Genomic DNA, 26,614 nt, shown 5'->3' on the forward strand with positions numbered 1-26,614 from the left:
TGTCCAGGGAGGCAAGGAAACAATTCCTGCCCTCTTTCTGTAGGGAGCAGGCGTGACATCACTTCCTCCCGTCCTGCCCCCTATTTAAAATCCCCCTCCTGGCTGCCTTAGAGGCACCTCGGCTGGTTTTCTGCTCTTGTGCACAAAGAAAGTCCTTCAGCGTCCAAGGACATTCACCCCCTTCTGTTTCTCCTTCCTCCTTTTCCTCCTCTCTCCTCCTCTTCTCCTTCCCATCTGCGGCTGCTTCAAACTCTTTCCTGCATCTCTGATCTCCCCTCCTCTGAAAAAAGGACCAGCGAGAGAGAGAAAGATTCATCTCTCCAGGACCTCAGCGATGCTTTCCAGCAGAATTTCGCTCCTGTTCCTCTTCTCCTGCCAAGGTAAGTCTGGCAAGGGCTCGGATGCACCTTGGGACGGAGGGTTGCATCTGATGCTAGCCTTGCACGGAACAGGACCATTGAAACCCACGCGGTGTTCATTGATTTCAGGATGAGCCAAAAGCCTCTGTATAGCTTAGCTGGGAAAGTGATGCTCGGCTTTCTTCTCTCCCAACACTCGCATCTCTTAAAGGAACTCAATTCTCTCCCCATCAGTTTGATCGGCCAAAGTTTCCCCTATTATTATTATTATTATTATTATTATTATTATTATTATTATTATTATTATTTGGAGGGGGTAATTTATGCTCAGCTGAGCTCAACCTCACTGCACCATCTCGCCTCCTCTGGACTTTAAATCTCTCTCTCTTGCATACTGTGTGTCCAGAGAAACCTCACGGCTCCCCCCAGGATTTAGCCAACCTCACAAGCAGCTTGGCATTCAAAATTCCTCCGAGATCTTTGCAGCTTAGTTTTTGTTCTTGGTCGAAGCGACTCGAGACACAACCTCCGTGCCAAAAAGGGTCAGAGACAATGTAAGCATAGGCTACAAAATTCCTTACCAGGAGAGTGGAAAAGTTAGCTGGACTTTTTCCAAACATGATTTGGACCCTCTCCATTTATTTGTAACCATTTTCTCCACGAGATCCCGGTGATCTTGTCATATTTCCCCTTCCTGGATTCCTCCTCTCCTCTTTCTTCAGCTCAGCCTTTCCAAAGATGTGCCTTTGCAGTGCCATCTGGAATATGACAGCTACAAGCTGGTGTCCATATTTCGTTTCCCACTCGTTTTTGTTTTTAAAAAAACATAAGAAGTTTTCCTCCCTCCTATTTGAGGGCAGAATCACCTCTCGAAAACGCAAGGTAAACGAATCCTCTTAGGAACTTGGACGGCAATTCTGCCCTCTAATGATTTCAGAACCCTGGACAGCGATTCCTCGGCTACTTTCCTAGTTACCGTATTTGTGGCCAGGACCCAAGGCGCTAGCGAAGCTCCAAAAGCATTATGATTAAATAGTGCGTTTTAAAAGAATCTCACCCACCACCACACACATTTTGAACAGCAGGTCCCTGAGCCCTAATCATGAGCTTAGTTTGAAACACACACCACTAAAACAGCTTCCTGTGTGGCACGGCGATTGCTGTTTGCACTGTGCTTTGGATAATGGCCAAAAGGTTTGATCAGGGGGTTGGGCAGTGTGGTGTATTGGGTAGAGCTGTCCCGGGGATATCCAGATTCACTCCCAGCTCTGCCACAAAGTGTCTGTGTGTTTGTGTGTTTGTGTGTTTGTGTGTGTGTGTGTGTGTGTTAGGCAATAAGCAAAGGCAAAAGAAATTGTGAGATTACCATATCACAACACCGCTAGCGGACTGTGTTATCATACGGGGGGGGGGGCACTAACTAAACAGAGATGACCGCCTTGGGTTTCTGTTTTGCATCTGTACATTTACCTGTTTTGATAAAGGTTTGTTATATAAATAATACTGGGCGACCATAATTCCTAAACCGTTTCCCCTCCGCAAAAAACCCCACACACATTTCTGTTCCGATACTGCCATTGGGGGCCAGTTGCGGCCAGGAAAGTGCCCACCTGCTATTTCTACCCTGAGATATATATATATATATCACTCTTAATTTGATTACTTTTCCCTGGGCTGTCAGCTGCTGCTGCTGCTGAGTGGTGTAGAGTTTCTGAATAGGGTTGCCTGGGAGAGAATTTGATGGATAGAGTTTTGCCTGTGATCGGGCTCTGGCTGATGAGCACATGCAGAGCTGGCAAGGTGTTTTTTTATTCCCATCTAATTCACAAGGGTCTCTCTCTCTCTCTCTCTCTCTCTGTGTGTGTGTGTGTGTGTGTCTGCTAGCCTGCCCGCCAGCCATTTGACTTGGTTTCAGCTTTTGGGAGCTCTCTGCTATGCAGAACATCCTTCTGCAGATCACCTGCTCCCTGCGCAGGGCAAGCAACCCGGGTCTGTTACACAGAAACCGAAGAAGAGCTGCTTTTTAATGAGTCAGGCCAGTGTTGCCTGCACGGACTGGCAGTGGCAGGGTTTCAGGCAGGAGACTTCTCTACCCGGAGGGGCCACCAGGGTTTCAGCTTCTGCAGGCAATCAGATGCTCTGTCTCTGAGCTACTGCCCATCCCTTAATATAATAATAATAATAATAATAATAATAATAATAATAATAATAATTTATATCCTGCCCTCCCCAGCCGAAGCCGGGCTCAGAGAGGCTAACAAGAATAAAAATAACACAGCATTCTAAAATCCATTCATTCTAAAATCAGTTCAAAATAAAATTCATGGCAACCATTGGGCTAGAGTTCTATGAGGATTACCAAAGGAGGGGGTCAGACTGCGCCCTGGCCAAAGGCCTGGTGGAACAGCTCTGTCTTGCAGGCCCTGGGGAAACATGTCAAGTCCCACAGGGCCCTAGTCTCTTGTGACAGAGCGTTCCACCAGATTGGGGCCACAGCCGAAAAAGCCCTGGCTCTGGCTGAGGCCAGCCTAACCTCCCTGTGGCCCGGGACCTCCAAGATGTTTTTTGTTTGAAGACCGTAAGGTCCTCCGTGGGACATACCAGGAGAGGCAGTCCCGTAGGTACAAGGGTCCTAGGCCGTATAGGGCTGGTTAAAACCAGCACCTTGAACCTGATCCTGTACTCCACCGGGAGCCGGTGCAGCTGCTAAAGCACCGGGTGAATGTGATCTCGCAGCGAGGACCCAGTAAGGAGTCTCGCCGCGGCATTCTGCACCCGCTGGAGTTTCTGGGTCAGTCTCAAGGGCAGCCCCACGTAGAGCGAGTTACAATAAGACACAGGAATGCGGGAAGCTGCCTCACACCACTGGTCCATGTTGCTCAGCATTGTCTGCACTGGCCGCCAGCAGCTCTCCAGCATTTCAGGCCCTACTTGCGAGTTGCTGGGGTTGAATCTGGGAACTTCTGCATACAGAATCGTTGTATTTTAATATTTTGCTGGAAGCTGCCCAGAGTGGCTGGGGAAACCCAGCCAGATGGGTGGGGTATAAATAAATTATCACCATCACCACCATCATCACAGATTCTCCACCCCTATTCAATCCACAGATTGAACAAACTCGCTTTTCTAGAAGTGTCCCTTAGTATTGTATCACAAAACCTTTTATGGGCATCACATACAACATCGAAAACAAATCAGTACAGAAGGAGGCAGAGCAGTCTATCGTCACATCTCTTGGTCTCCAGGGAGATCAGACGTCTGCTGTGTATTTCCACGACAAAAAACCAAATACAGTGGTACCTTGGGTTACATACGCTTCAGCGTACATACGCTTCAGGTTACAGACTCCGCTAACCCAGAAATAGTGCTTCAGGTTAAGAACTTTGCTTCAGGATAAGAACAGAAATCGTGCAGCGACGGCGCAGCACCAGCAGGAGACCCCATTAGCTAAAGTGGTGCTTCAGGTTAAGAACAGTTTCAGGTTAAGAACGGACCTCCAGAACGAATTAAGTACTTAACCTGAGGTACCACTGCAGAGATATTTAGCCACTAACTTGCTGAGCTCCTGAACATTCCCCAGTAATAGAAAATGTACGACCTCCGACTCTGGTTTCCATTTGGGGATACAGAGTTGATCTAGAAATTGCTGGCGGAGATCATCATACAGTTTACAACTGAGAACCATATGTGCAAGGGTTTCCACCAGGTGGTCTTCACATGGGCAAGTTCTTTCTCCTTCCACCCTGCCAGAGAACCTTCCCCAAAGGAGGTTGGATGGATTTGAAAATGACAGCCTAGGTTAAGAACGGACCTCCGGAACGAATTAAGTACTTAACCCGAGGTACCACTGTACTGCCCCTCAATGAGGCCAAACTTCACAAAATGTCTAGGGGTTTGCGTCCACCCCCAGAATAAAGCACTGCAGATAAGTTGGTCAATCTAGCCAACTTCTGACTTCTCCGACTTCTCAGCTGCTCTCCAGAAGTTCCCCTCCACGCCAGCACTTATTCCCTGGGATTGATTAACCAGGAATGCCTGAGGTTGAACCCAAGACATTCTGCGTACAAGGCACTGAGCACGACCACTGAGCTACAGCTTGACTGGTGATGGTTATCGGAATGCTTCCTTCTCCCTCACTCCCATCCTTTTCTTCCTGGCTCAGTTCCCCCATCTAGACTGGCTTGGGAGTGAAGCTGGTTGAAACTGGAACTGTTAAGCACTGTCCATGTTGCCCGGGGAACTGTGTGTCTGATACCCATGTCCTCCCGCAGGTGCCTCAACTACCCCACTCTATCTAGGAGGGCTTGTACCAATCCGAAGTCTTGGGTATCTGCCCAGCGTGCTGTCCAAGTGCTTGGTGCTGATGATGCTACAGGGACGCAGGTGGCGCTGTGGTCTAAACCACTGAGCCTCTTGGGCTTGCCGGTCTGGAGGTGGGCGGTTCGAATCCCCGTGACGGGGGTGAGCTCCTGTTGCTCTGTCCCAGCTCCTGCCAACCTAGCAGTTCGAAAGCACACCAGTGCAAGTAGATAAATAGGTACCAGTCCGGTGGGAAGGTAAACGGTGTTTCCGTGGGGTTGTGGCGCTCTGGTTTCCGTCACAGTGTTCCTTTGCACCAGAAGCGGTTTAGTCATGCTGGCCTCATGACCGGGAAAGCTGGCTGCGGACAAACGCCGGCTCCCTCGACCTGAAAGCGAGATGAGCGCCACAACCCCAGAGTCGCCTTTGACTGGACTTGACCATCCAGGGGTCCTTTACCTTGTTGATGGGCAACTTCAAGACCACTCCTCTCATAAAAAGGTAAAGGGACCCCTGACCATTAGGTCTAGTCATGACCGACTCTGGGGTTGCGGCGCTCATCTCGCTTTACTGGCCAAGGGAGCCGGCGTACAGCTTCCGGGTCATGTGGCCAGCATGACTAAACCGCTTCTGGCGAACCAGAGCAGCACATGGAAATGCCGTTTACCTTCCCACTGGAGTGGTACCTATTTATCTACTTGCACTTTGACGTGCTTTCGAACTGCTAGGTGGGCAGGAGCAGGGACCGAGCAATGGGAGCTCACCCCGCTGCGGGGATTCGAACTGCCGACCTTCTGATTGGCAAGTCCTAGGCTCTGTGGTTTAACCCACAGCGCCAAACAAAGAATTGTAGAGTTGGAGGAGACCCAGCAATGCAGGAATATGCAGCTGTCCCATATGGGCATTGAACCAGCGACCTTGGTGTTATCAGACCAAGCGCTAACCAACTGAGCTATCCATAGGGAGCTGCCTTATTCTAAGCGAGACTCTTGCCCATCTAGTTCATTGCTGTCTGCACTGACTGGCAGCACCTCTCTAGGATTTCTATCTTTTTTCTTCAAATTTTTTTATTAGTTTTCCAAATTTATAACAAACATATCAACAAACATAAAAAGAAAACATCAAAAAAACAAACAAACATTTATCCTGACTGTAATACTCCCACTTTTGTTATCATTGTTGGGTGACTTCTTCAAATCCCCCTGGCTGAGTTTCCAAATAAGTCATTGTAGCAGTTTACCAAAACTATTTTCACATAAAATTTACTTGATCAATTAACATCTTTCTTTCTTTTCATTTTGACTTTTATCCATAGTATTCTACAACATCACATATTTAAATCCTACGCCAATCTGTTACTCGCAAGTAATTCTATTTAAGTTATCTTAATATATTTAACTAGATAATCTTTAAATATCTTCCATTCCTCTTGATACTCCTCCTCCTTCTGGTCGTTGACTCTTTCGGTTAGGTCGGATAGCTCTGAGAAATCCATCATCTTCATCTGCCATTCCTCCACTGTTGGTGTTGTTGTTGTTTAGTCGTTTAGTCGTGTCCGACTCTTCAAGACCCCCTGGACCAGAGCATGCCAGGCACTTCTGTCTTCCACTGCCTCCAGCAGTTTAGTCAAATTCATGCTGGTAGCTTCGAGAACACTGTCCCACCATCTCGTCCTCTGTCGTCCCCGTCTCCTTGTGTCCTCCATCTTTCCCAAAATCAGGGTCTTTTCCAGGGAGTCTTCTCTTCTCATGAGGTGGCCAAAGTACTGGAGCCTCAGCTTCAGGATCTGTCCTTCCAGTGAGCACTCAGGGCTGATTTCCTTCAGAATGGAGAGGTTTGATCTTCTTGCAGTCCATGGGACTCTCAAGAGTCTCCTCCAGCACCATAATTCAAAAGCATCAATTCTTTGGCGATTAGCCTTCTTGATGGTCCATCTCTCACTTCCATACATCACTACTGGGAAAACCATAGCTTTAACTATACGAACCTTTGTTGGCAAGCTGATGACTCATTTGATTTTCAATTTTTGGCCAGCAAAATTCTAGCACCTCTCCAGGATTTCAGGGCTCCGTGAAATATGCCTCCCGGCCTCCTAATTTTGAAGGGGATCTTATTTTGGAGGCTGGGCACACATGGGTGAAAGCTCACAGCCCAGTAACAGGATTCACTTTCCTGCCTGGTTCCAGGTCAATTTGTCTTAGAGAGGCAGTGTGGTGTAGTGGTTAGAGGTTTGCACCAGGAACTGGGAGCCCAGGGTTAAAATCCCGACTCAGCCACGAAGGGTGACCTTGGTGCAGTCACTGCCTCACCTACCTCGCAGGGTTGTTGTGAGGAGAAAATTGGGGAGGAGGGAGAACCACGTACAACAGGCCAAGTTCCTTGAAAGAGAGGTGCGATATAATGCAAGAAATAAAGAGATCGGCAGATCTCTAAGCGGTGGCTGGATTACTCTTCCTAGAATGTGGTTTCCACCAAATTAAACTTAGCTGAAAGGGACCATCGCCCTGTGCTCTACATCTTATCAACTGGGATGATCTAAAGTTAGTTCTGGGAGTGCAGCTTGGTTAAAATTCCGATTCCCTCTGTTTTGTTTGCAATGTCACCTTGACTGAGTGCATGTTGTGTGTGTAGGAATCTCTGGATCAGACTATGTTGTGCAACAACAACCACCCTGGGGACAACCTCAGAGCACCTCACTTGCTTGCAGGAGGTCTCAGGTTGATCTTCAATCAAGGAACATCTCAAGAGCTTGGACAGAGATCCTGGGTGCTTGCCATCTCACCAATAGCTTGATTCTGCATGAGGCAGATTCCTATCTTATCATAACCCCCCAGGCATACCCTGGCTGTATGATTATAAATATGTATGTATGTCATCTTCTTCTTTGGCGATCACTCGTAGCCGAGTAAGATTGTCTTCCATAAACACGGTCTTAACAGTGAGTCCGTAAGTGACTGTAGAGGCCAATTCTGGATCCACACATCCTTCCACAGTCGGGACATTGGTTCCCGGGTGGGAGGTGATCACGGTGTGGATTTGCGAAGCGTAACTTCCTCTTAGCGCGTTTCTCCCTTGCGTCCTGAGTTCATTGTCTTCAAAGTCCGTGACACCTTTGGTAAAGGCTGTTCTCCAACTGGAGAACATGTTGGTGTGTGTGTGTATGTATGTACATTTAATAAATAATACAGTGGTACCTCGGGTTAAGTGCTTAATTCGTTCCGGAGGTCCGTACTTAACCTGAAACTGTTCGTAACCTGAAGCACCACTTTAGCTAATGGGGCCTCCCGCTGCCACCGCACAATTTCTATTCTCACCCTGAAGCAAAGTTCTTAACCCGAGGTACTATTTCTGGGTTAGCGGAGTCTGTAACCTGAAGCCTATGTAACCTGAAGCGTATGTAACACGAGGTACCACGGTAATGATGTTAAAGGTAAAGGTAAAGGGACCCCTGGCCATTAGGTCTAGTCGTGGCCGACTCTGGGGTTGCAGCGCTCATCTCGCTTTATTGGCCGAGGGAGCTGGCGTGCAGCTTCCGTGTCATGTGGCCAGCAGGACTAAGCCGCTTCTGGCGAACCAGAGCAGCGCACGGAAACGCTGTTTACCTTCCCGCCGGAGCGATACCTATTTATCTACTTGCACTTTGATGTGCTTTCGAACTGCTAGGTTGGCAGGAGCAGGGACCGAGCAATGGGAGCTCACCCCGTCGCGGGGATTCGAACCGCCGACCTTCTGATCAGCAAGTCCTAGGCTGTGTGGTTTAACCCACAGTGATGTTAAAGTTACCTTGGGGTATGTTTGCGTGCAGAGCTGGCTGACTCCCCAGTTCTCGTTCAGGCTGTGCCTGCAGCTGTCCATCAAACAGGGAACCAATTCCAGCCTCGTCTGCAACAATACCTAGTGGTAGCTGAGTTAAAGATAATGTATTTTTCAGCTTTTGTAAAGGAAATGGGAGTGGTGGCTGCTGGCTGTGTTTTGGCATTAACAGCCTTGCACTACACAATTTCCACTCTCTCTTTGTTCAGCATCACTCCCCCACCCCACCCTCTTCCTTGTTGTTGTGCTGCATCCAGGGTTATGTAATAGTCTTATGCAAGATGAAGAATCAGCTCACCTGAACAACTTATCACTATTCGATCTCCCTAAGTCACCAGGCTCTCTCTCTGTCTCCAGCCTGCTGCAAGTGGGCAGAGAGGATTGCCAGATCATCCCTTGAAGACTCCTTAATCCCATCATCTTCTTAGGTTCACACCTTGAACCCTCAATGCAGGACCTGCTGGGATTCAGCCGACGTTTATTTTAAAAAGTGAACGTTTTTTCCCTCTAAAAATTAAAAAGTTCACAACATTGGCTAGCTGCAACATCGATTTCCAGTAAAGCCATTGTTTTGGTTCTTTTAAAAAAACAAAAAACCTAAATTTTATCAAGGTTTATAATATAAAATTATAAAATTAAAGGTTATATATATAATGAAAGGTTATATATAATTATATAATTAAAAGGTTTATAAAAATGCAAAACTTGATATATTTTCCCTTTTTAAAAAAACCAAATCAAGACTTTTATATAGATACAGTGGGACCTCGGGTTAAGAACTTAATTCGTTCCGGAGGTCTGTTCTTAACCTGAAACTGTTCTTAACCTGAAGCACCACTTTAGCTAATGGGGCCTCCTGCTGCCACTGCACGATTTCTGTTCTCATCCTGAAGCAAAGTTCTTAACCTGAGGTAATCTTTCTGGGTTAGCGGAGTCTGTAACCTGAAGCGTCTGTAACCTGAAGTGTATGTAACCCGAGGTACCACTGTACAATAAAAACGCGTCGGGGGGGGGGGGAATAGAGAAGGGAAAAGGAAGAAATTGAAAGAATAGAAAAGAGGTTAAAAGAGAAAGATAGGAGAATAAGTTGTTAGTTGTGTTCTGAGGTAGAGTAAATTCCATCTACAAAATGCCAACTTCCCCTCCTGTGCTGAACAATACTTTTTGGAGAATTCTAAGAAATAAAATAAAAATCACTGCTACATTTCTGCATTTTGGCTGCTGTTACAAAAGCCTGAGTGTGGTCCAAAACCTAAGCTGAAGCTGGCATTTCGGCCTTGGAGCATCACAAAGGACACACTCGTTTCTAAGCGGAGAAAGGAGCTCCTTTAAAACTTTTTTTTTTTTTCAGATAATAATAATAATGACAATTTTGACTGGTGGGCGTGATCTGGAAGGGAACTGAGTTATTGCAATCCACCTAGAGGAGCTGAGGGATATTACAAGTATTGTTGGCTTGGAACTTGAATAGAACTTTTTATCTCCTGGGAAACTGCAGGAATGGAACACTATTTTGTCTACAGAGGTCTACACACTAAAGGAGACAATAGATTTATCTATTGAAGAATGGAAGGGACTTGGCATAATGTTTTGTTCCTGAATAACAGAGCCTCTGCAGAGGAATTAGCAGCTTTTGGAATTAGAACATTTGTGCAGGAGAGCAGGAAAAAAAAAAAAAGGAGGAGAGGGATTAACAAGAACAACAAGAACAACAAGAATTGGATAAAGTTGGAAGTGGGAACATTTGGGACATCCAGATTTGAAAAGTCTAAGAAATAAAATTGGAGTTTTTACTCCTAAATATAAAAATCTGGATGGAAGAAATGGGCCTTTTTGAGATAGACTCCTTCCAAGATTGGACATTCGAAATTAAAGATGACTGGTAAAGGACTATGGCCTAGATAGATGTGGGAGCTCCAGGAAGACATCAGACGTTGATGAACATTGGGAACGCAACCGGGAAAGGGGGGGAGGGAAATTTGGAATCCAAAGGGTGTAAAATTATATTTGATTATCTTAATTATACTTTTACAATTTTATTTTAATTAATTATATTTGATTATTTTAATCTGTATTGTATATTAAAGGAGGGAACGCGCGGAAGGGAACAGGTCGATTTTAGGGGATGGGAAAATATTTTTAAAACTGGGCTAATGATAATAAGTTCAAAATCTGGGATAAGAATTTGCTGAATTCATTTGTAAGAATTGGAATACAAGAGGGGGAGGGGAGGGGAAGTCCTGGAAAGATGCTACTGAAAATAAGATTTTAAATTGGGATGTTTTGTTCTTTTTATTTTTTTTGTAATTGGAAATTTCTAATAAATATTATTAAAATAATAATAATAATAATAATAATGACAAAACGTTTCCCAGGTTCTTGGCAACCTTAGGACCAGGAGAACGCACTCATTCTTTGCAAGACAATTAGGAACAAGCTGTACCAGGATTAACAATGCTGTGTGCCTTCTGGGCATAATATGTGTCATTTTTTAAACATCGGTGAACAGCTGTTCCCCTTGCAATTTTAATAAGCCAGGCTTAGTGGGCAAAATTAAGAGCGAGAAAGCAAAGAGGTGGGCTGGCACCTGCACAGGTTGGACACGCTGAGTCTCTTGCACTCTGTCATTGTCTCCCTCCTTCAGCACCTGAGACAACACAAAGGCAAAATGGATAATGCTGTTTTTCAAAAGCCCAGATTCTCCTCTGCTGTTTTTCTTTCCTTTTTCCCTCAATTCCTTTCTTATTTAGACTGCAAGCTCCTGGGGCAGAGAGCTGTCTTTTCTCACTTGTCCTTGTTCTGCAAAATGCTTTGTGCATTGACGGCGTGATATAACAAACGTTTGGAGGAGCAAATTGGAGAGATCAAAAGGCGAGGTTTGCAAAGAGCCAAGGGGGTGTTTAAAGGACGCAGAACTTTGGCAAGAACTTTTGACATGCAGAGGCGGAGCTGGTGGGGGACCCTCTGCTGAAACAGCCGCTTGTATGTCTCGATAGTTCAGCACATTGACCTATGGAACTCACACCCACAAGAGGCACCGATGGCCATCAACCTAATAACAACAACAACAACAACAACAACAACAACAACAACAACAACAACAACAACAACAACATTGTGGTACCTCGGGTTAAGTACTTAATTCGTTCTGGAGGTCCGTACTTAACCTGAAACTGTTCTTAACCTGAAGCACCACTTTAGCTAATGGGGCCTCCTGCTGCTGCCGCGCCACCAGAGCACGATTTCTGTTCTCATCCTAAAGCAAAGTTCTTAACCTGAAGCACTATTTCTGGGTTAGCGGAGTCTGTAACCTGAAGTGTATGTAACCTGAAGCGTATGTAACCCGAGGTGCCACTGTAATTAATTATTATTATTATTATTATTATTATTATTATTATTATTATTATTTATATCCTGCCCTCCCCAACTGAAACCGGGTTCAGAGCAGCTAACAACAATAAAAGTAACACAGTTTACACAAAATCACCATCAATTAATTAAAATACATTCTAAAATTCATTCATTCTGAAATCAATTCAGAATCAAATTGATGGCAACCATTGGGCTAGAGTTCTATGAGGATTACCAAAGGAGGGGGTCAGGCTGTGTCTTGGCCAAAGACCTGGTGGAACAGCTCTGTCTTGCAGGCCCTGCGGGAAAATGTCAAGTCCCGCAGAGCCCTGGTCTCTTGTGACAGAGCGTTCCACCAGATCGGGGCCACAGCCGAAAAAGCCCTGGCTCTGGTTGAGGCCAGCCTAACTTCCCTGTGGCCCAGGACCTCCAAGATGTTTTTGTTTGAAGACCGTAAGGTCCTCCGTGGGACATACCAGGAGAGGCGGTCCCGTAGGTCCGAGGGTCCTAGGCCGTATAGGGCTTTAAAGGTTAAAACCAGCATCTTAAACCTATAGAGCCTTTCAAAGAGCATTGGACAAATTCATGGCGGAGAAAGCCATCAATGACTGCTAGCCATCACAACTATTAGCTATGCTTCCACAGATGGAAGCAAATGATTCTTCTGGATATCAGTTGGGGCTGCAGGAGGGGACTTGGGTTCAAGTCCTCCTTGCGGGTTTCCCATGGGCACGGTGAGAGCAGGATGGTGGCCTAGCTGGACTATCGACCTGAAACATAAACCCTGCCGGTCGGAGCGAAACAATACAAACTTAAAGCTTTTGCAGATGACCTAGTTTTGACCCTGCAGGAGCCAGAATCTAGTACGAAAAGAGTATTACAATTGATACAGGACTTTGGTCGGGTGGCGGGATTTAAATTAAACAAACAGAAAACCAAAGTGTTGGGAAAAAACTTGACAGACATAGAGTCAGAACGGTTTCAGAGAGAAACAGAATTAACTATGGTTAAAAAGGTAAAGTACCTAGGGGTAAACATAACAGCAAAAAACCTGAGTCTATTCAAGGATAACTATGAAAAATGTTGGTCTGAAATTAAGAGAGACTTGGATAGTTGGACAAAATTGAAGCTTTCTTTGTTAGGCCGAATTGCTGCTATTAAGATGAATGTATTGCCAAAAATGTTGTTTTTGTTTCAAACATTACAGATTGTGGACAAAACGGAGTGCTTCCGGAAGTGGCAGAAAGATATATCTAAATTTGTCTGGCAGGGCAAAAAGCCCAGAATTAAGTTTAAGATATTAACAGATGTGAAAGAAAGAGGGGGCTTTGCCCTGCCAGACTTAAAGTTGTACTATGAAGCCGCAGCTTTTTGCTGGCTAAAAGACTGGCTACTTCTTGAAGACACTGACGTGTTGGACTTGGAAGGTTTTAACAATGCTTTTGGTTGGCATGCATATTTATGGTATGACAAAGTTAAGATCAATAAGAACCATTTTGTCAGGAAAGCAGTGTTTAATGTCTGGACAAAATATAAAGACTTATTGGAAAATAAAACTCCAAGGTGGCTTTCACCTCTGGAGGCTAAGGCCCGAAAAAGACCCAATATGGAGGCCAAATGGCCAAAATATTGGGAAATATTAGAAAAAGATGGAGACAATTGGAAATTGCAGAGTTTGGAGAAAATGAAGGATAAGGTGCGAGACTGGTTACATTATGCTCAGATTAAAGAAGTTTTTAAAAATGACAAAAAGTTAGGGTTCCAGGTGGAGAAATCGAAGTTAGAAACAGAATTGTTAGAACCAAAGACCAAGGTATTATCTAGAATGTATAACTTGCTGCTAAAGTGGAATACACAAGACGAAATGGTTAAATCGGCTATGATAAAATGGGCACAGGACATTGGGCATAACATTATGTTTGAGGACTGGGAAAGGTTGTGGACCACTGGGCTGAACTTCACCGCATGTAATGCTCTGAAGGAAAATGTAATGAAAATGATATATAGATGGTACATGACCCCAGTTAAACTTGCCAAAATATACCATTCGTCTGATAATAAATGTTGGAAATGTAAAGAAAATGAAGGAACATTCTTTCACCTCTGGTGGACATGCCCTAAGGTGAAGGTCTTCTGGGAAATGATATATAATGAGCTGAAAAAGGTATTTAAGTATACCTTCACTAAGAAACCAGAGGCCTTCCTTCTGGGCATTGTCGGCCAGAAGGTGTTAAAGAAGGATCAAACATTTTTCATGTATGCAACAACGGCAGCAAGGATTCTCATCGCAAAAAACTGGAAAACTCAAGATCTACCCACACTGGAAGAGTGGCAGATGCAGCTGATGGACTATATGCAACTGGCCGAGATGACCGGCAGAATCCGTGATCTGGGAGAAGAGAAGTTGGAGGAAGACTGGGAGAAATTCAAGATGTATCTACAAAAATATTGTAATTTGGTTGAATGTTAAGAAGGATGCTAGATTATAAAAAACTGGTCACCACTAAACTAGATTTAAATTTGATGATAAGTGAGACTAAAGAAAATATAAAATTTTTTGGAAGAAGCGCTAGATTATATTTGAATGAGTGGACATGAGATTGTAAACAAGTTGATAATTTGTTTGGAAAAAAAATTTTTTTTTAACGATGTAAACGGGAGCGGGAGACGTGAGGGAGTCCAAAGAAGTGATGAAATTGTTGTGAAAGAAGTAAGATTGTTTATTATGTGTGCATTTATATTTAAAAACCTTAATAAATATTTATATATATAAAAAAAAGAAACATAAACCCTGCCTTCTTTTTATATTTGATCAGCCTGCTTGAACTGTTGGGGTCCAGATTTGGTGGGGTCCAGAAGTCCCATCTCTGTTTATTGATACATGACCTTGAGCAAAAGGTATTCAATCAATCAATCATTTTTAATTTGTACAGTGGTACCTCGGGTTAAGTATTTAATTCGTTCCGGAGGTCTGTTCTTAACCTGAAACTGTTCTTAACCTGAAGCACCACTTTAGCTAATGGGGCCTCCCGCTGTCGCCGCTGCACGATTTCTGTTCTCATCCTGAAGCAAACTTCTTAACCTGAAGCACTATTTCTGGGTTAGCGGAGTCTGTAACCTGAAGAGTATGTAACCTGAAGCGTATGTAACCCAAGGTACCACTGTACACCGTCTTTCTATCTTACAATACTCAAAGCGGTTTACAAGCTGAAGAAACAAAAAATGTACATCTTATAGCAATCTAATGCAATACAGTGGAACCTCGGGTTACAGACGCTTCAGGTTACAGACTCCGCTAACCCAGAAATAGTACCTCGAGTTAAGAACTTTGCTTCAGGATGAGAACAGAAATCGTGTTCCGGCAGCACAGCAGCAGCAGGAGGCCCCATAAGCTAAAGTGGTGTTTCAGGTTAAGAACAGTTTCAGGTTAAGAACGGACCTCCAGAACGAATTAAGTTCTTAACCTGAGGTACCACTGTACAAAAATGTGATAATAAAACGGAACTTTAAAATAAGCAACCTACGTCAAAAAAGTAACATTTAACAATCATTAGAATTGTGTAAAATAATAATAATACCAACATATATAAGTTAAACAGAAATCCACTCAACAGTTACAATAAATATAATTTCTAAACTATAATCAATAAAACCATGGCAAGCCCCAGTACATAGAATCATAGAATCATAGAGTTGGAAGAGACCACAAGGGCCATCGAGTCCAACCCCCTGCCAAGCAGGAAACACCATCAGAGCACTCCTGACATATGGTTGTCAAGCCTCTGCTTAAAGACCTCCAAAGAAGGAGACTCCACCACACTCCTTGGCAGCAAATTCCACTGTCGAACAGCTCTTACTGTCAGGAAGTTCTTCCTAATGTTTAGGTGGAATCTTTTTTCTTGTAGTTTGGAGCCATTGCTCCGTGTCCGCTTCTCTGGAGCAGCAGAAAACAACCTTTCTCCCTCCTCTATGTGACATCCTTTTATATATTTGAACATGGCTATCATATCACCCCTTAACCTCCTCTTCTCCAGGCTAAACATGCCCAGCTCCCTTAGCTGTTCCTCATAAGGCATCGTTTCCAGGCCTTTGACCATTTTGGTTGCCCTCCTCTGGACACGTTCCAGTTTGTCAGTGTCCTTCTTGAACTGTGGTGCCCAGAACTGGACACAGTACTCCAGGTGAGGTCTGACCAGAGCAGAATACAGTGGCACTATTACTTCCCTTGATGTAGATGCTATACTCCTATTGATGCAGCCCAGAATTGCATTGGCTTTTTTAGCTGCCGCGTCACACTGTTGGCTCATGTCAAGTTTGTGGTCAGCCAAGACTCCTAGATCCTTTTCACATGTACTGCTCTCAAGCCAGGTGTCACCCATCTTGTATTTGTGCCTCTCATTTTTTTTGCCCAAGTGCAATACTTTACATTTCTCCATGTTAAAATTCATATACAATACAAATTGAGAAGCAGAGACTAGAGGGTGGAGCAAGGCAAGATATTGTCTCTCCCATTTTACAGAGGGGAAGTTAAGGCTAACAGTGACCTCACAGGGTGGTTGTTTGTTCCATGTTTATACTGAGGTGATCATCCTCTATGCTCCAAAGCTCCAGTTACGTGTGAATATTTCTGACCAAACAAACAAGAGATAACTCTCTCTTTTTTTCCAGCCCTGGCGCTGCCGTTACCCACCCAGCTCTCAGAGGAGGACGAAAAGGTAAGAACAGGGAAAAGGGTGGGGTGGTCATGTCACCTATATTGGACCCTATATGTGCTATACCTTTAAAGCTTCCCCCAAAGAATTCTGGGAAGTGTAGTTTGTCGTTTAGTCGTGTCCGCCTCTTCGTGACCCCATGGACCAGAGCACGCCAGGCACTCCTGTCTTCCACTGCCTCCTGCAGTTTGGTCAAACTCATGCTGGTAGCTTCGAGAACACTGTCCCACCATCTCGTCCTCTGTCGTTCCCTTCTCCTTGTGCCCTCCATCTTTCCCAACATCAGGGTCTTTTCCAGGGAGTCTTCTCTTCTCATGAGGTGGCCTCAGCTTCAGGATCTGTCCTTCCAGTGAGCACTCAGGCTGATTTCCTTAAGAATGGAGAGGTTTGATCTTCCTGCAGTCCATGGGACTCTCAAGAGTCTCCTCCAGCACCAGAATTCAAAAGCATTCCATCTTCGGCGATCAGCCTTCTTTATGGTCCAGCTCTCAGTTCCATACATCACTACTGGGAAAACCAGAGCTTTAACTATACGGACCTTTGTCGGCAAGGTGATGTCTCTGCTTTTTAGGATGCTGTCTAGGTTTGTCATTGCTTTTCTCCCAAGAAGCAGGCGTCTTTGAATTTCGTGGCTGCTGTCACCATCTGCAGTGATCATGGAGCCCAAGAAAGTAAAATCTCCCACTGCCTCCATTTCTTCCCCTTCTATTTGCCAGGAGGTGATGGGACCAGTGGCCATGATCTTCGGTTTTTTGATGTTGAGCTTCAGACCATATTTTGCACTCTCCTCTTTCACCCTCATTAAAAGGTTCTTTAATTCCTCCTCACTTTCTGCCATCTAGTTTGTGTCAACTGCATATCTGAGGTTGTTGATATCTCTCTGCTTTACCACTGAACTGTCATCTGTCAATGAGCTGTTTGAGACACAAGAGTTGTGGAGAAATATAGTTACATCGACGCATGAAAAAGGGAGAGAGAGACCCCAGTTCATTTTGGGGGGATGTTTTTTGTTGCCAGGTTACTAAGTGCATCACCGAAATCCTCGCAGACACCCTCTCCAGACCCAGCCCAATTCCGGTGACCAGTGAATGCACAAAGATACTTAGAGAGGGTAAGTTACAATCTGTGTGGTCAAACTTCTTAAGCGGTGTCTGCAAATACCCACACCCTCAAGGTAATGTGAAAATAGGCCTTTTTAGTGGTGGCTCCTCACTTGTGGAATGTTGCCAAAAAGAGGCAAGGCCCTGCTGCATCTGTGTTGCCTGGCAACCGTCAGCAGCAGCAGGAAGAAGAAGGAGACACAGGGCAGCCCTATCTTTTCCAGCAACCACCAGCAGAGGGAGCCACTGCTCTCGGTTGTTGCCTAACAACAGCTACCAGAAAATTGTGTTACCTGGCAACAGCCTCTCTGTTGCTTAGCTACCACCACTAGGATGGGAGACTGTGTGGGCAGGGGCAAGCGTGAAGGAGGCCCTGTTTGTGTGGTAAATTGCCACAGAACAGGGAAGGCTTTATCAGGGCCTCTTCTGTGCAATCGTTTCTCACGGGACAACAGGCCTAAACTGTCCTAACCTCTGTTTATTATTCAGATGGTTATACCCCCGTGGCTTACAACATATCAGCCTTGACCAACCTCTATGATTCTAAGCTGCTTCCCTTCAGACATTCTGGACTACAAATCCCATCAGCCCTGCTGGTCCGAGCTGACGGGAGTTGTAGTCGAAAACATCTGGAGGGTGTGAAGGCCGCAATGGACGGTGGTGAAACACACAAAGGCACACACCTGTACTTTTATCTCAAACCACACCACCCGGCAGCCTGTAATTCCCTGCTGAGAGTAGAGACCCCTATTCCCCTCATGGAGCTACAGTTCCCAGGATTACATGTGGGAAATGTATTGATTGTTAAGCCCCTCAGCAGCCTTAACAAACAACATCTCCCAGAATGCTTTGGGGGAAGCCATGACTGTCTAAAGCAGGAATGGCCAAACTTGGCCCTCCAGATGTTTTGGGACTACAATTCCCATCATCCCTGCCCACTGGTCCTTTGAGCTAGGGATGATGGGAGTTGTAGTCCCAAACCAGCTGGAAGGCCGAGTTTGCCTATGCCTGTTCTAAAGCTGAGAACCGCTTAGTGCTTTTAAATCACAGCGCTTTACATGGATGGTGCGGATGCGGCCGCAGTCCTTTAGCAGAGGCCGGGTGCTTTTCTGAGGTTGAACGACTGGAGCGACTCCTCTGCACTTGGCTGGCGTTCCTGCCGGCCTTCAAAGCCGAACGTCATGTGTGCGATGTCCGGAATCCACCATACTCGCTGCGAGTTTTAATTGGCACCCTGTCTCTTTTTCAGATGAGAGAGTCCTTGCGATGCTTCACCATCAGCACCTGTTGACAGAGCTGGAAGAACTCACGCAACAAGGTAAACAGGCTAGCCAGCCATTCCCCATTCCGCCGAGGAAGTGTCTTTCTGAACCTTGGAATCTTTTTATTTTTGGAATTAGTGTAATACTAATGAAATCCCAGAATGTGTTGGAAAGGAATTAATTGGCTTTAGTAGAAAGGTTTGAAGGAGTTAAGTATAAACGTGGTTTAAATTTTGAAATTCTATGGTTTTGAAGGTAAGATAAGGTTAAAGAAATTAACAGTAAATTGAGACAGATTGTTAAGATAAATTATTTAAATAAGAATTGAGAAGCATGGGAAGAATTTGCTGAAATAATGAATAAACTAGAATACAAAAAGGGAGGTGTGAGGAGGTCCAAGAAACAAGTTAATGAGAGGATGTAATTTGAATTTGTATTTTTTTCTGTTATCTATGTTTTTCCATTCTTTTTTTCTATTTTGTTGTTATCTTTTTTGGTTTTTGTATGTTTTTTTTGTATTTTTGAAAATCTGAATAAATATTATTTTTTTTAAAAAAATAAGGAATCTGTTTCACAAGGGCTGAGATTAGTGCCAGCTCCAGGCTGCTGGAGAACCTTGGTTTTTATTTCTTTCTTTCTTTACTATCACTTTTTCCTCCAAGTACCTCTAGGTGGCACACCTCTCCCCATTTTATCCTCCAAACAACCCTGGGAGGTAAGGTAAAGGTAAAGGGACCCCTGACCATTAGGTCCAGTCGTGGCCGACTCTGGGGTTGCGGCGCTCATCTCGCTTTATTGGCCGAGGGAGCCGGCGTACAGCTTCTGGGTCATGTGGCCAGCATGACTAAGCCGCTTCTGGCGAACCAGAGCAGCGCACGAAAACGCCGTTTACCTTCCCGCCAGAGTGGTACCTATTTATCTACTTGCACTTTGAAGTGCTTTTGAACTGCTAGGTTGGCAGGAGCAGGGACCGAGCAACGGGAGCTCACCCTGTGGCGGGGATTTGAACCGCCAACCTTCTGATTGGCAAGTCCTAGGCTCTGTGGTTTAACCCACAGCGCCACCCGTGTCCCTTCGATGTTGTATGTGATGCCAATTAAAGGTTTTGCAATACAAGGCTTAGGGACATTTCTAGAAAAGTGAGTTTGTTCAATCTGTGGATTGAATAGGGGTGGAGAATCTGTGATGATGGTGGTGATGGTGATAATTTATTTATACCCCACCCATCTGTGGGTTTAACCCACAGCACCACCCGTGTCCTTCGGGAGGTAGGTTAGGTAATAATAATAATAATAATAATAATAATAATAATAATAATAATAATTTATTTATACCCCACCCTCCCCGGCCAGAGCCAGGCTCAGCGTGGCTAACACCAGTAAAATTACAGTAAAAACATAAAAGGGAGGGGGAAAACCAATTTAAAATACAGGTTAAAATGCAATTTAAAATGCAGCCTCATTTTAAAAGTAGCCCATAGATCAAAACCATAAGGGGAGGGAAACATAAGGGTCAGGCTGAGTCCAAACCAAAGGCCAGGCAGAACAGCTCTGTCTTGCAGGCCCTGTGGAAAGATGTCAAGTCCCACAGGGCCCTAGTCTCTGGTGACAGAGCGTTCCGCCAAGTCGGGGCCAGTACTGAAAAGGCCATGGCCCTAGTTGAGACCAATCTAACCACCTTAGACTGGGACCTCCAAAATGTTGTCATTTGTGGACCTTAAGGTCCTCCGTAGGGCATACCAGGAGAGGCGGTCCCATAGGTATGTGGGTCCTAGGCTGCATAGGGCTTTAAAGGTCAAAACCAGCACCTTAAACCTGACCCTGTACTCCACTGGGAGCCAGTGGAGTTGGTAAAGCACTATGAGAGAGGGTGGCTCTCCTAAGATGAGAGTCATGGCCGAGAGGGGACTAGAACCTCTGTCTCCCAAGCCTTTGTCCAATACATTAAACCAGGGGTCAGCAACCTAAGGCCCATGGGCCACAGGCGACCCATGGGGGTCATTTAACTGGCCCACGAGCTGCCCCCGAACTGAGCCACCTGCTCAGAGAGTCCCCATGCGCTGTGCTAAACTGATGCAGTGCGGTGTGAGGACTCACTTTTGTGGTGCCAGAAATCGTGTCTGCACAGACGCAAACGCCAGAAATACCCTGCGCTCCCCAGCCAAGACCGGGCTCAGGGCGGCTAACAACCAATAATAAAAACAAGTTGATTAAAATACAATTTAAAGAACAAGATGAAAATACAACATTAAAACATTAAGATGCAGCCTCTTCACAGGAGGAGAAAGGAAAAAGGAAAGAGGGGAAGGGGATCAAGTTGATTCCAAGCCAAAGGCCAGGCGGAACAACTCTGTCTTACAGGCCCTGCAGAAAGAAATCAGATCCCGCAGGGCTCTGGCCTCATGAGGCAGAGTGTTTCACCAGGCTGGGGCCAGTGTTGAAAAGGCCCTGCCTCTGGTTGAAGCTAATCTGACTTCCTTAGGGCCCGGGACCTCTAGGGTGTTGCTATTTATGGACCTTAAGGTCCTCCGTGGGGCATACTGGGAGAGGTGGTCAAACAAAAAAAAAAACCCCACCTTCGGTTGCCTTCCCTGAAATTATCTCATCCCCACTGCAGAAAATGAGAAGCATCGTCTGGGACATGAAGGCAACCATGATGTTTGGGAAGAGGAGGAACAAGAGGAAGTGAAGAAGAGAGATGTCAAGCCTGGCCAGCAGAGAGAAGAAGCTGCATTGGAGAAGACAGAGGAGCAAAACAGGCAGGCGAAGAAAGAAGAGAAGGAGCTGAAAGAGTTTGAGAAGACGGAGAAGACTGAGGAGAAGGTGAAGGAAGAGAAAGTCTCCCGAGGAGAGGAGAACAGAGAGGCTCTGGAGGAACAAGCCAAGGAGCGGATGGAGGAGGAAGAAGAGGGTGAGGAGAGCGACGAGGAGGACGAAGCGAGGAGGAAGAAGAAGAGAAGCTCCTCAGAGACGTGGTCTTCTAAGGAATATTTTGGGCACATCAAGAAGAGGCGCCCCGGGCCTCCAAAGATCAGGAAGGTGATGCTTCAAGGAAGTCGAGAAGACGAGAAGAGGAACATGAAGAGGCACTTCAGGTCAGAGGAGGACGAGGAGAGCTCTGAAGAGGAGCCGAAGAAATACCACCACGGAAGGTACAGCGATGGCCACCATCATCACGAGGACTGGGAGGATGAGGAGGAGAAGAAGAAGAGATCTGATCTGGAGAAGAGGGTGGCTGAGAAGGCCAGCGATGAGGAGACTGCCCAGTTTGAGGAGGAAGAGAAAGGCGTGAAGATCTCCAACTCCCAGGCCCAACTCCACGGAGGCTGGAAGCCATGGGGAGAAGGAGGGGAGAAGGAGGAGGAGAAGGAAGGCAAGGCGAGGCATGGGCATCACCACAAACCGGCCGGCTTTGACCTCAAGAAGAGGCACTGGGAGGATGACGTCTATCTGAAGGGCGGCAGGTATCGTGGCCGTGAAGAGGAGGAAAGGGAGACTTCTCCGAGCGAGGTCAGTAACCATGCTGCATTCCCATCCTAAGGCTTGAGTTGGTTAAGTAGCAAGAAGCAGAGGGTGGGGAGCAGATGGACAGTTACCCCAACGGAGAGGTGTAGAAAGAGGAGGTCTCCGAAGGGTCGCTGTTGGGACCTGTGCTTTTTATCTTGTTCATCAACCAGTACGTTTCCAAGCACAATTCAAAGCGTTGGACCGGTCCTGTATATCTGAAGGAGCGTCTCCACCCCTATCGTTCAGTCCAGACACTGAGGTCCAGCTCCGAGGGCCTTCTGGTGGTTCCCTCATTGCGAGAAGTGAGGTTACAGGGAACCAGACAGAGGGCCTTCTCGGTAGTGGCGCCCACCCTGTGGAACACCCTCCCTTTAGATGTAAAGGAAATAAGCAGCTATCTTCTTTTTAAAAGACATCTGAAGGCAGCCCTGATTAGGGAAGTTTTTAATATTTAATGCTGTATTGTTTTTAACACTTGATTGGAAGCCGCCCAGAGTGGCTGGGGAAACTCAGCCAGCTGGGCGGGGTATAAATAATAATAATTATTATTATAGTCGCTTTTAAATGAGTCAGATGAACTGTGGAACTCATCCCTGCAGGAGCCAATGACAGCCACGCACCTGGATGGCTGATTTTTTAAAAAATGCTTTTTTTATTGGTGTTTCATTTAATACAACAAACAAAATACAGTAAAGTTCAACAATCGTTTACCCATATTCTTTCCCCACACTCTGCTGAGCACTGACTTTCTTCCCTCCCTTCAAAAGGTTTTCTTATGTCAGTTACTTTCCCACAGTTTCTTGTTGTATCCAATCCTATCTACGTCGTAAGATTTATTTCAGTCCTGCCAGAGTCTTCAAATTTCTACAGTTATTATTTACGTACTCCATAAATTTCCTCCAATCTTTTTGGAATTTTGCTTCCTCCCGATTTCGGATTCCACGGGTCAGTTTTGCTAGTTCCGCATAATCAACCATCTTCGTCTGCTCTGTTGCTGGCAATTCTGGTACTTTCCATTTTGGGGCTAACGAAGTTCTGGCAGCAGTCGTAGCATACATAAATAACCTTTGATCTGCTTTTTTTATTTCCTCTCCCATCAAGCCTAGCAAGAAAGCTTCCGGCTTTTTCGGGAAAGTGTATTTAAATATCTTTTTCAATTCGTTATAAATCTGTTCCCAAAAGTGTTTCATTTTCTCACATGCCCACCCCACATGGATGGCTTTGAAAGAGGTTTGGACAAATACCATATTTTTTGCTCTATAAGACTCACTTTTTCCCTCCTAAAAAGTAAGGGGAAATGTGTGTGCGTCTTATGGAGCGAATGCAGGCTGCGCAGCTATCCCAGAAGCCAGAACAGCAAGAGGGATTGCTGCTTTCACTGCGCAGCGATCCCTCTTGTTGTTCTGGCTTCTGAGATTCAGAATTTTTTTTTTCTTGTTTTCCTCCTCCAAAAGCTAGGTGCGTCTTATGGCCTGGTGCGTCTTATAGAGCGGAAAATACGGTATATGGAGGGAAAGGCTATTCATGGCTGCTAGCCATGGCCAGAGGCAGCAATGGTTCTGAATACCAGTTCCTGGAAACCGCAGGGCTGCTCTTATGATCGGATCCTGCTTCTGGATCCCCACAGGCTACTGTGAGAACAGGAGCCTGGACAACATGGGCAGCATTGGTTTGATCCAGCAAGCTCTCCTTAAGTTCTCCTGAGTTATCTTCTCTGGGGTAAGAGAACGGAGAACACTGACAAACTGGCCCCACAGGTACTCTAAACCTGGGAGAAATTTGCAGGAGTGTGGAATCTGAAGCGATAAACCCGAGACCTTCTGGAAACGCGGCATTGTGAGAAAGACAGAACACTTACCCAGCGTCAGCGTAGCATAGGTCTTCAATATCTCACTTGCAACCTGAGCGGGCACTCCAGAAAGCAACAATAAATAATAATAATACAGTATGTAACCTTGGGTTACATACGCTTCAGGTTACATACGCTTCAGGTTACAGACTCTGCTAACCCAGAAATATTACCTCAGGTTAAGAACTTTGCTTCAGGATGAGAATAGAAATTGTGCAGTGGCGGCGCGGCAGCAGCAGGAGGCCCCATTAGCTAAAGTGGCGCTTCAGGTTAAGAACAGTTTCAAGTTAAGAACGGACCTCCGGAACAAATTAGGTACTTAACCTGAGGTACCACTGTAATTAATAATAATAATAATAATAATAATAAATTATTTATATCCCACCCTCCCCAGCTGACACCGGGCTCAGCGCGGCTAACAACAATAAAAGTAACACAGCATTCAAAAATCAATTCGTTTTAAAATCAATTCAGAATCAAATTCATGGCAACCATTGGGCTAGAGTTCCGTGAGGATTGCCAAAGGAGGGGGTCAGGCTGTGCGGAAAGATGTCAAGTCCTGCAGGGCCCTAGTCTCTTGTGACAGAGCGTTCCACCAGATTGGGGCCACAACCAAAAAAGCCCTGGCTCTGGTTGAGGCCAGCCTAACCTCCCTGTGACCCGGGACCTCCAAGATGTTTTTGTTTGAAGACCGTAAGGTCCTCCGTGGGACATATCAGGAGAGGCAGTCCCGTAGGTACGAGGGTCCTAGGCCGTGAAGGGCTTTAAAGGTTAAAACCAGCACCTTAAACCTGATCCTGTACTCCACCGGGAGGTGTTGCAGCTGGTATAGCACTGGATGAATATGATCCCGCGGCGAGGATCCAGTAAAGAGTCTCGCCACGGCATTCTGCAGTTGCTGGAGTTTCTGGGTCAATTTCAACGGCAGCCCCACATAGAGCGGGTTACAGTGGTGCCCCGCAAGACGAATGCCTTGCAAGACGGAAAACTTGCTAGACGAAAGAGTTTTCCGTTTTGGAGGTGCTTCGCAAAACAAATTTCCTATGGGCTTGCTTCGCAAGACGAAAATGTCTTGCGAGTTCCTGCGAGTCCCCCCCCCCCATTTTCTAACCCGATAAGCTGATAAAAGCCGCTAAACCGCTAATAGCGCTAATCCGTCAATGGGCTTGCTTCGCAAGACGAAAAAAACGCTAGACGAAGAGACTCACGGAACGGATTCTTTTCATCTTGCGAGGCACCACTGTACAATAATCATGCCTGGAGGTGACCGTCGCGTGGATCACAGTGGCTAGGTCAGGGCGAGAGAGGTAAGGAGCCAACTGCTTAGCTTGGCGGAGATGAAAAAATGCCGTAGTTAGAAGCTGAAAAAGTCCTGTAGTTAGAAGCTGGGAGAATTCAGTGGTATAAAAAAAATAGCAATTCTGCAGTGCACTCCAACCAGAAACTTTCTCTTTCTGAAACCTGAAGGCTCAAGATCCGTAAAGGGATCAAAGGGAGGGTGTTACCCAACCCTCCTACCTTCGCAGCCTAACGGCTCCTCTCTCATATGAATATCCTCTCTCCTTCCAGGTCCAGGAGCTGGAGAAGCTTGAAGAGATCGAGCGGGAGCTGAAGAGGGCAGCTGAGAAGCTGGAAGAGCTGAAGAGGGGGTAGCCCCTTTCCACCTTGTGGGCAGATGGGTAGGGTAGAAAAGGAGGCAGGTGGCGTCTTTGTGAACCCACCTGCCTGCCCAATTCCCCTCCACCTCCTAATAAGCAATCCCTGTATATAATCTCTCTCCCTCCAGCTTGGCTTTCGACTGTTAAAAGGAGCTTTCCCTTGCTTTTGAAACACACACACACGCAAACCTCCACCCCGGCAGGCTTTAGCACAGAGATCTGGAACCAGCTTGCCTCTCCAGCTGTTGGACTACAACTCCCAAACACCCCTGACTATTGGCCAGCCTGGCTGGGCTCATGGGAAGCGGAGTCCTGACAGCGGCCACCTCTGAGCAGTGCAGGGTCCCTTCAAAATAGACACATGGCCCCTCCTTAGATTTATACAATTACCGTATTTTTTGCTCTATAAGGCTCACTTTTTCCCTCCTAAAAAGTAAGGGGAAATGTGTGTGCGTCTTATGGAGCAAATGCAGGCTGTGCAGCTATCCCAGAAGCCAGAACAGCAAGAGGGATTGCTGTTTTCACTGCGTAGTGATCCCTCTTGCTGTTCTGGCTTCTGAGATTCAGAATATTTTTTTTTCTTGTTTTCCTCCTCCAAAAACTAGGTGCGTCTTGTGGTCTGGTGCATCTTATAGAGCGAAAAATACAGTACTTTCATAATGAATAGTACCGTATTTTTCGTCCCATAGGACGCTCCATCCCATA

The 26,614-nt window shown here is 45.8% G+C and overlaps 1 protein-coding gene across 1 annotated transcript; it reads left to right on the plus strand.

Moving 5' to 3' along the window:
* On the plus strand, positions 1-26,396 carry CCER2 (coiled-coil glutamate rich protein 2). Its single transcript, XM_081869299.1, has 6 exons — positions 1-380; positions 16,491-16,537; positions 17,552-17,645; positions 18,884-18,952; positions 21,513-22,405; positions 25,821-26,396. The coding sequence occupies exons 1-6, from the start codon at positions 335-337 to the stop codon at positions 25,902-25,904; spliced, it is 1,233 nt and encodes a 410-aa protein (XP_081725425.1). The 5' UTR covers positions 1-334; the 3' UTR covers positions 25,905-26,396.
* Positions 26,397-26,614: the final 218 nt, after the last annotated feature.

This window comes from Podarcis erhardii (genome assembly GCF_964252035.2).
Source record: "Podarcis erhardii genome assembly, chromosome: 7".
NCBI lineage: Eukaryota > Metazoa > Chordata > Lepidosauria > Squamata > Lacertidae > Podarcis > Podarcis erhardii.

Coding starts and splice junctions, on each gene's coding strand:
- CCER2 (XM_081869299.1), top strand. CDS start 335: ATGCTTTCCAGCAGAATTTCGCTCCTGTTCCTCTTCTCCTGCCAAG. Junction 381..16,490: donor GTTCCTCTTCTCCTGCCAAG/GTAAGTCTGGCA, acceptor CTTTTTTTCCAG/CCCTGGCGCTGCCGTTACCC. Junction 18,953..21,512: donor GGAAGAACTCACGCAACAAG/GTAAACAGGCTA, acceptor TCCCCACTGCAG/AAAATGAGAAGCATCGTCTG.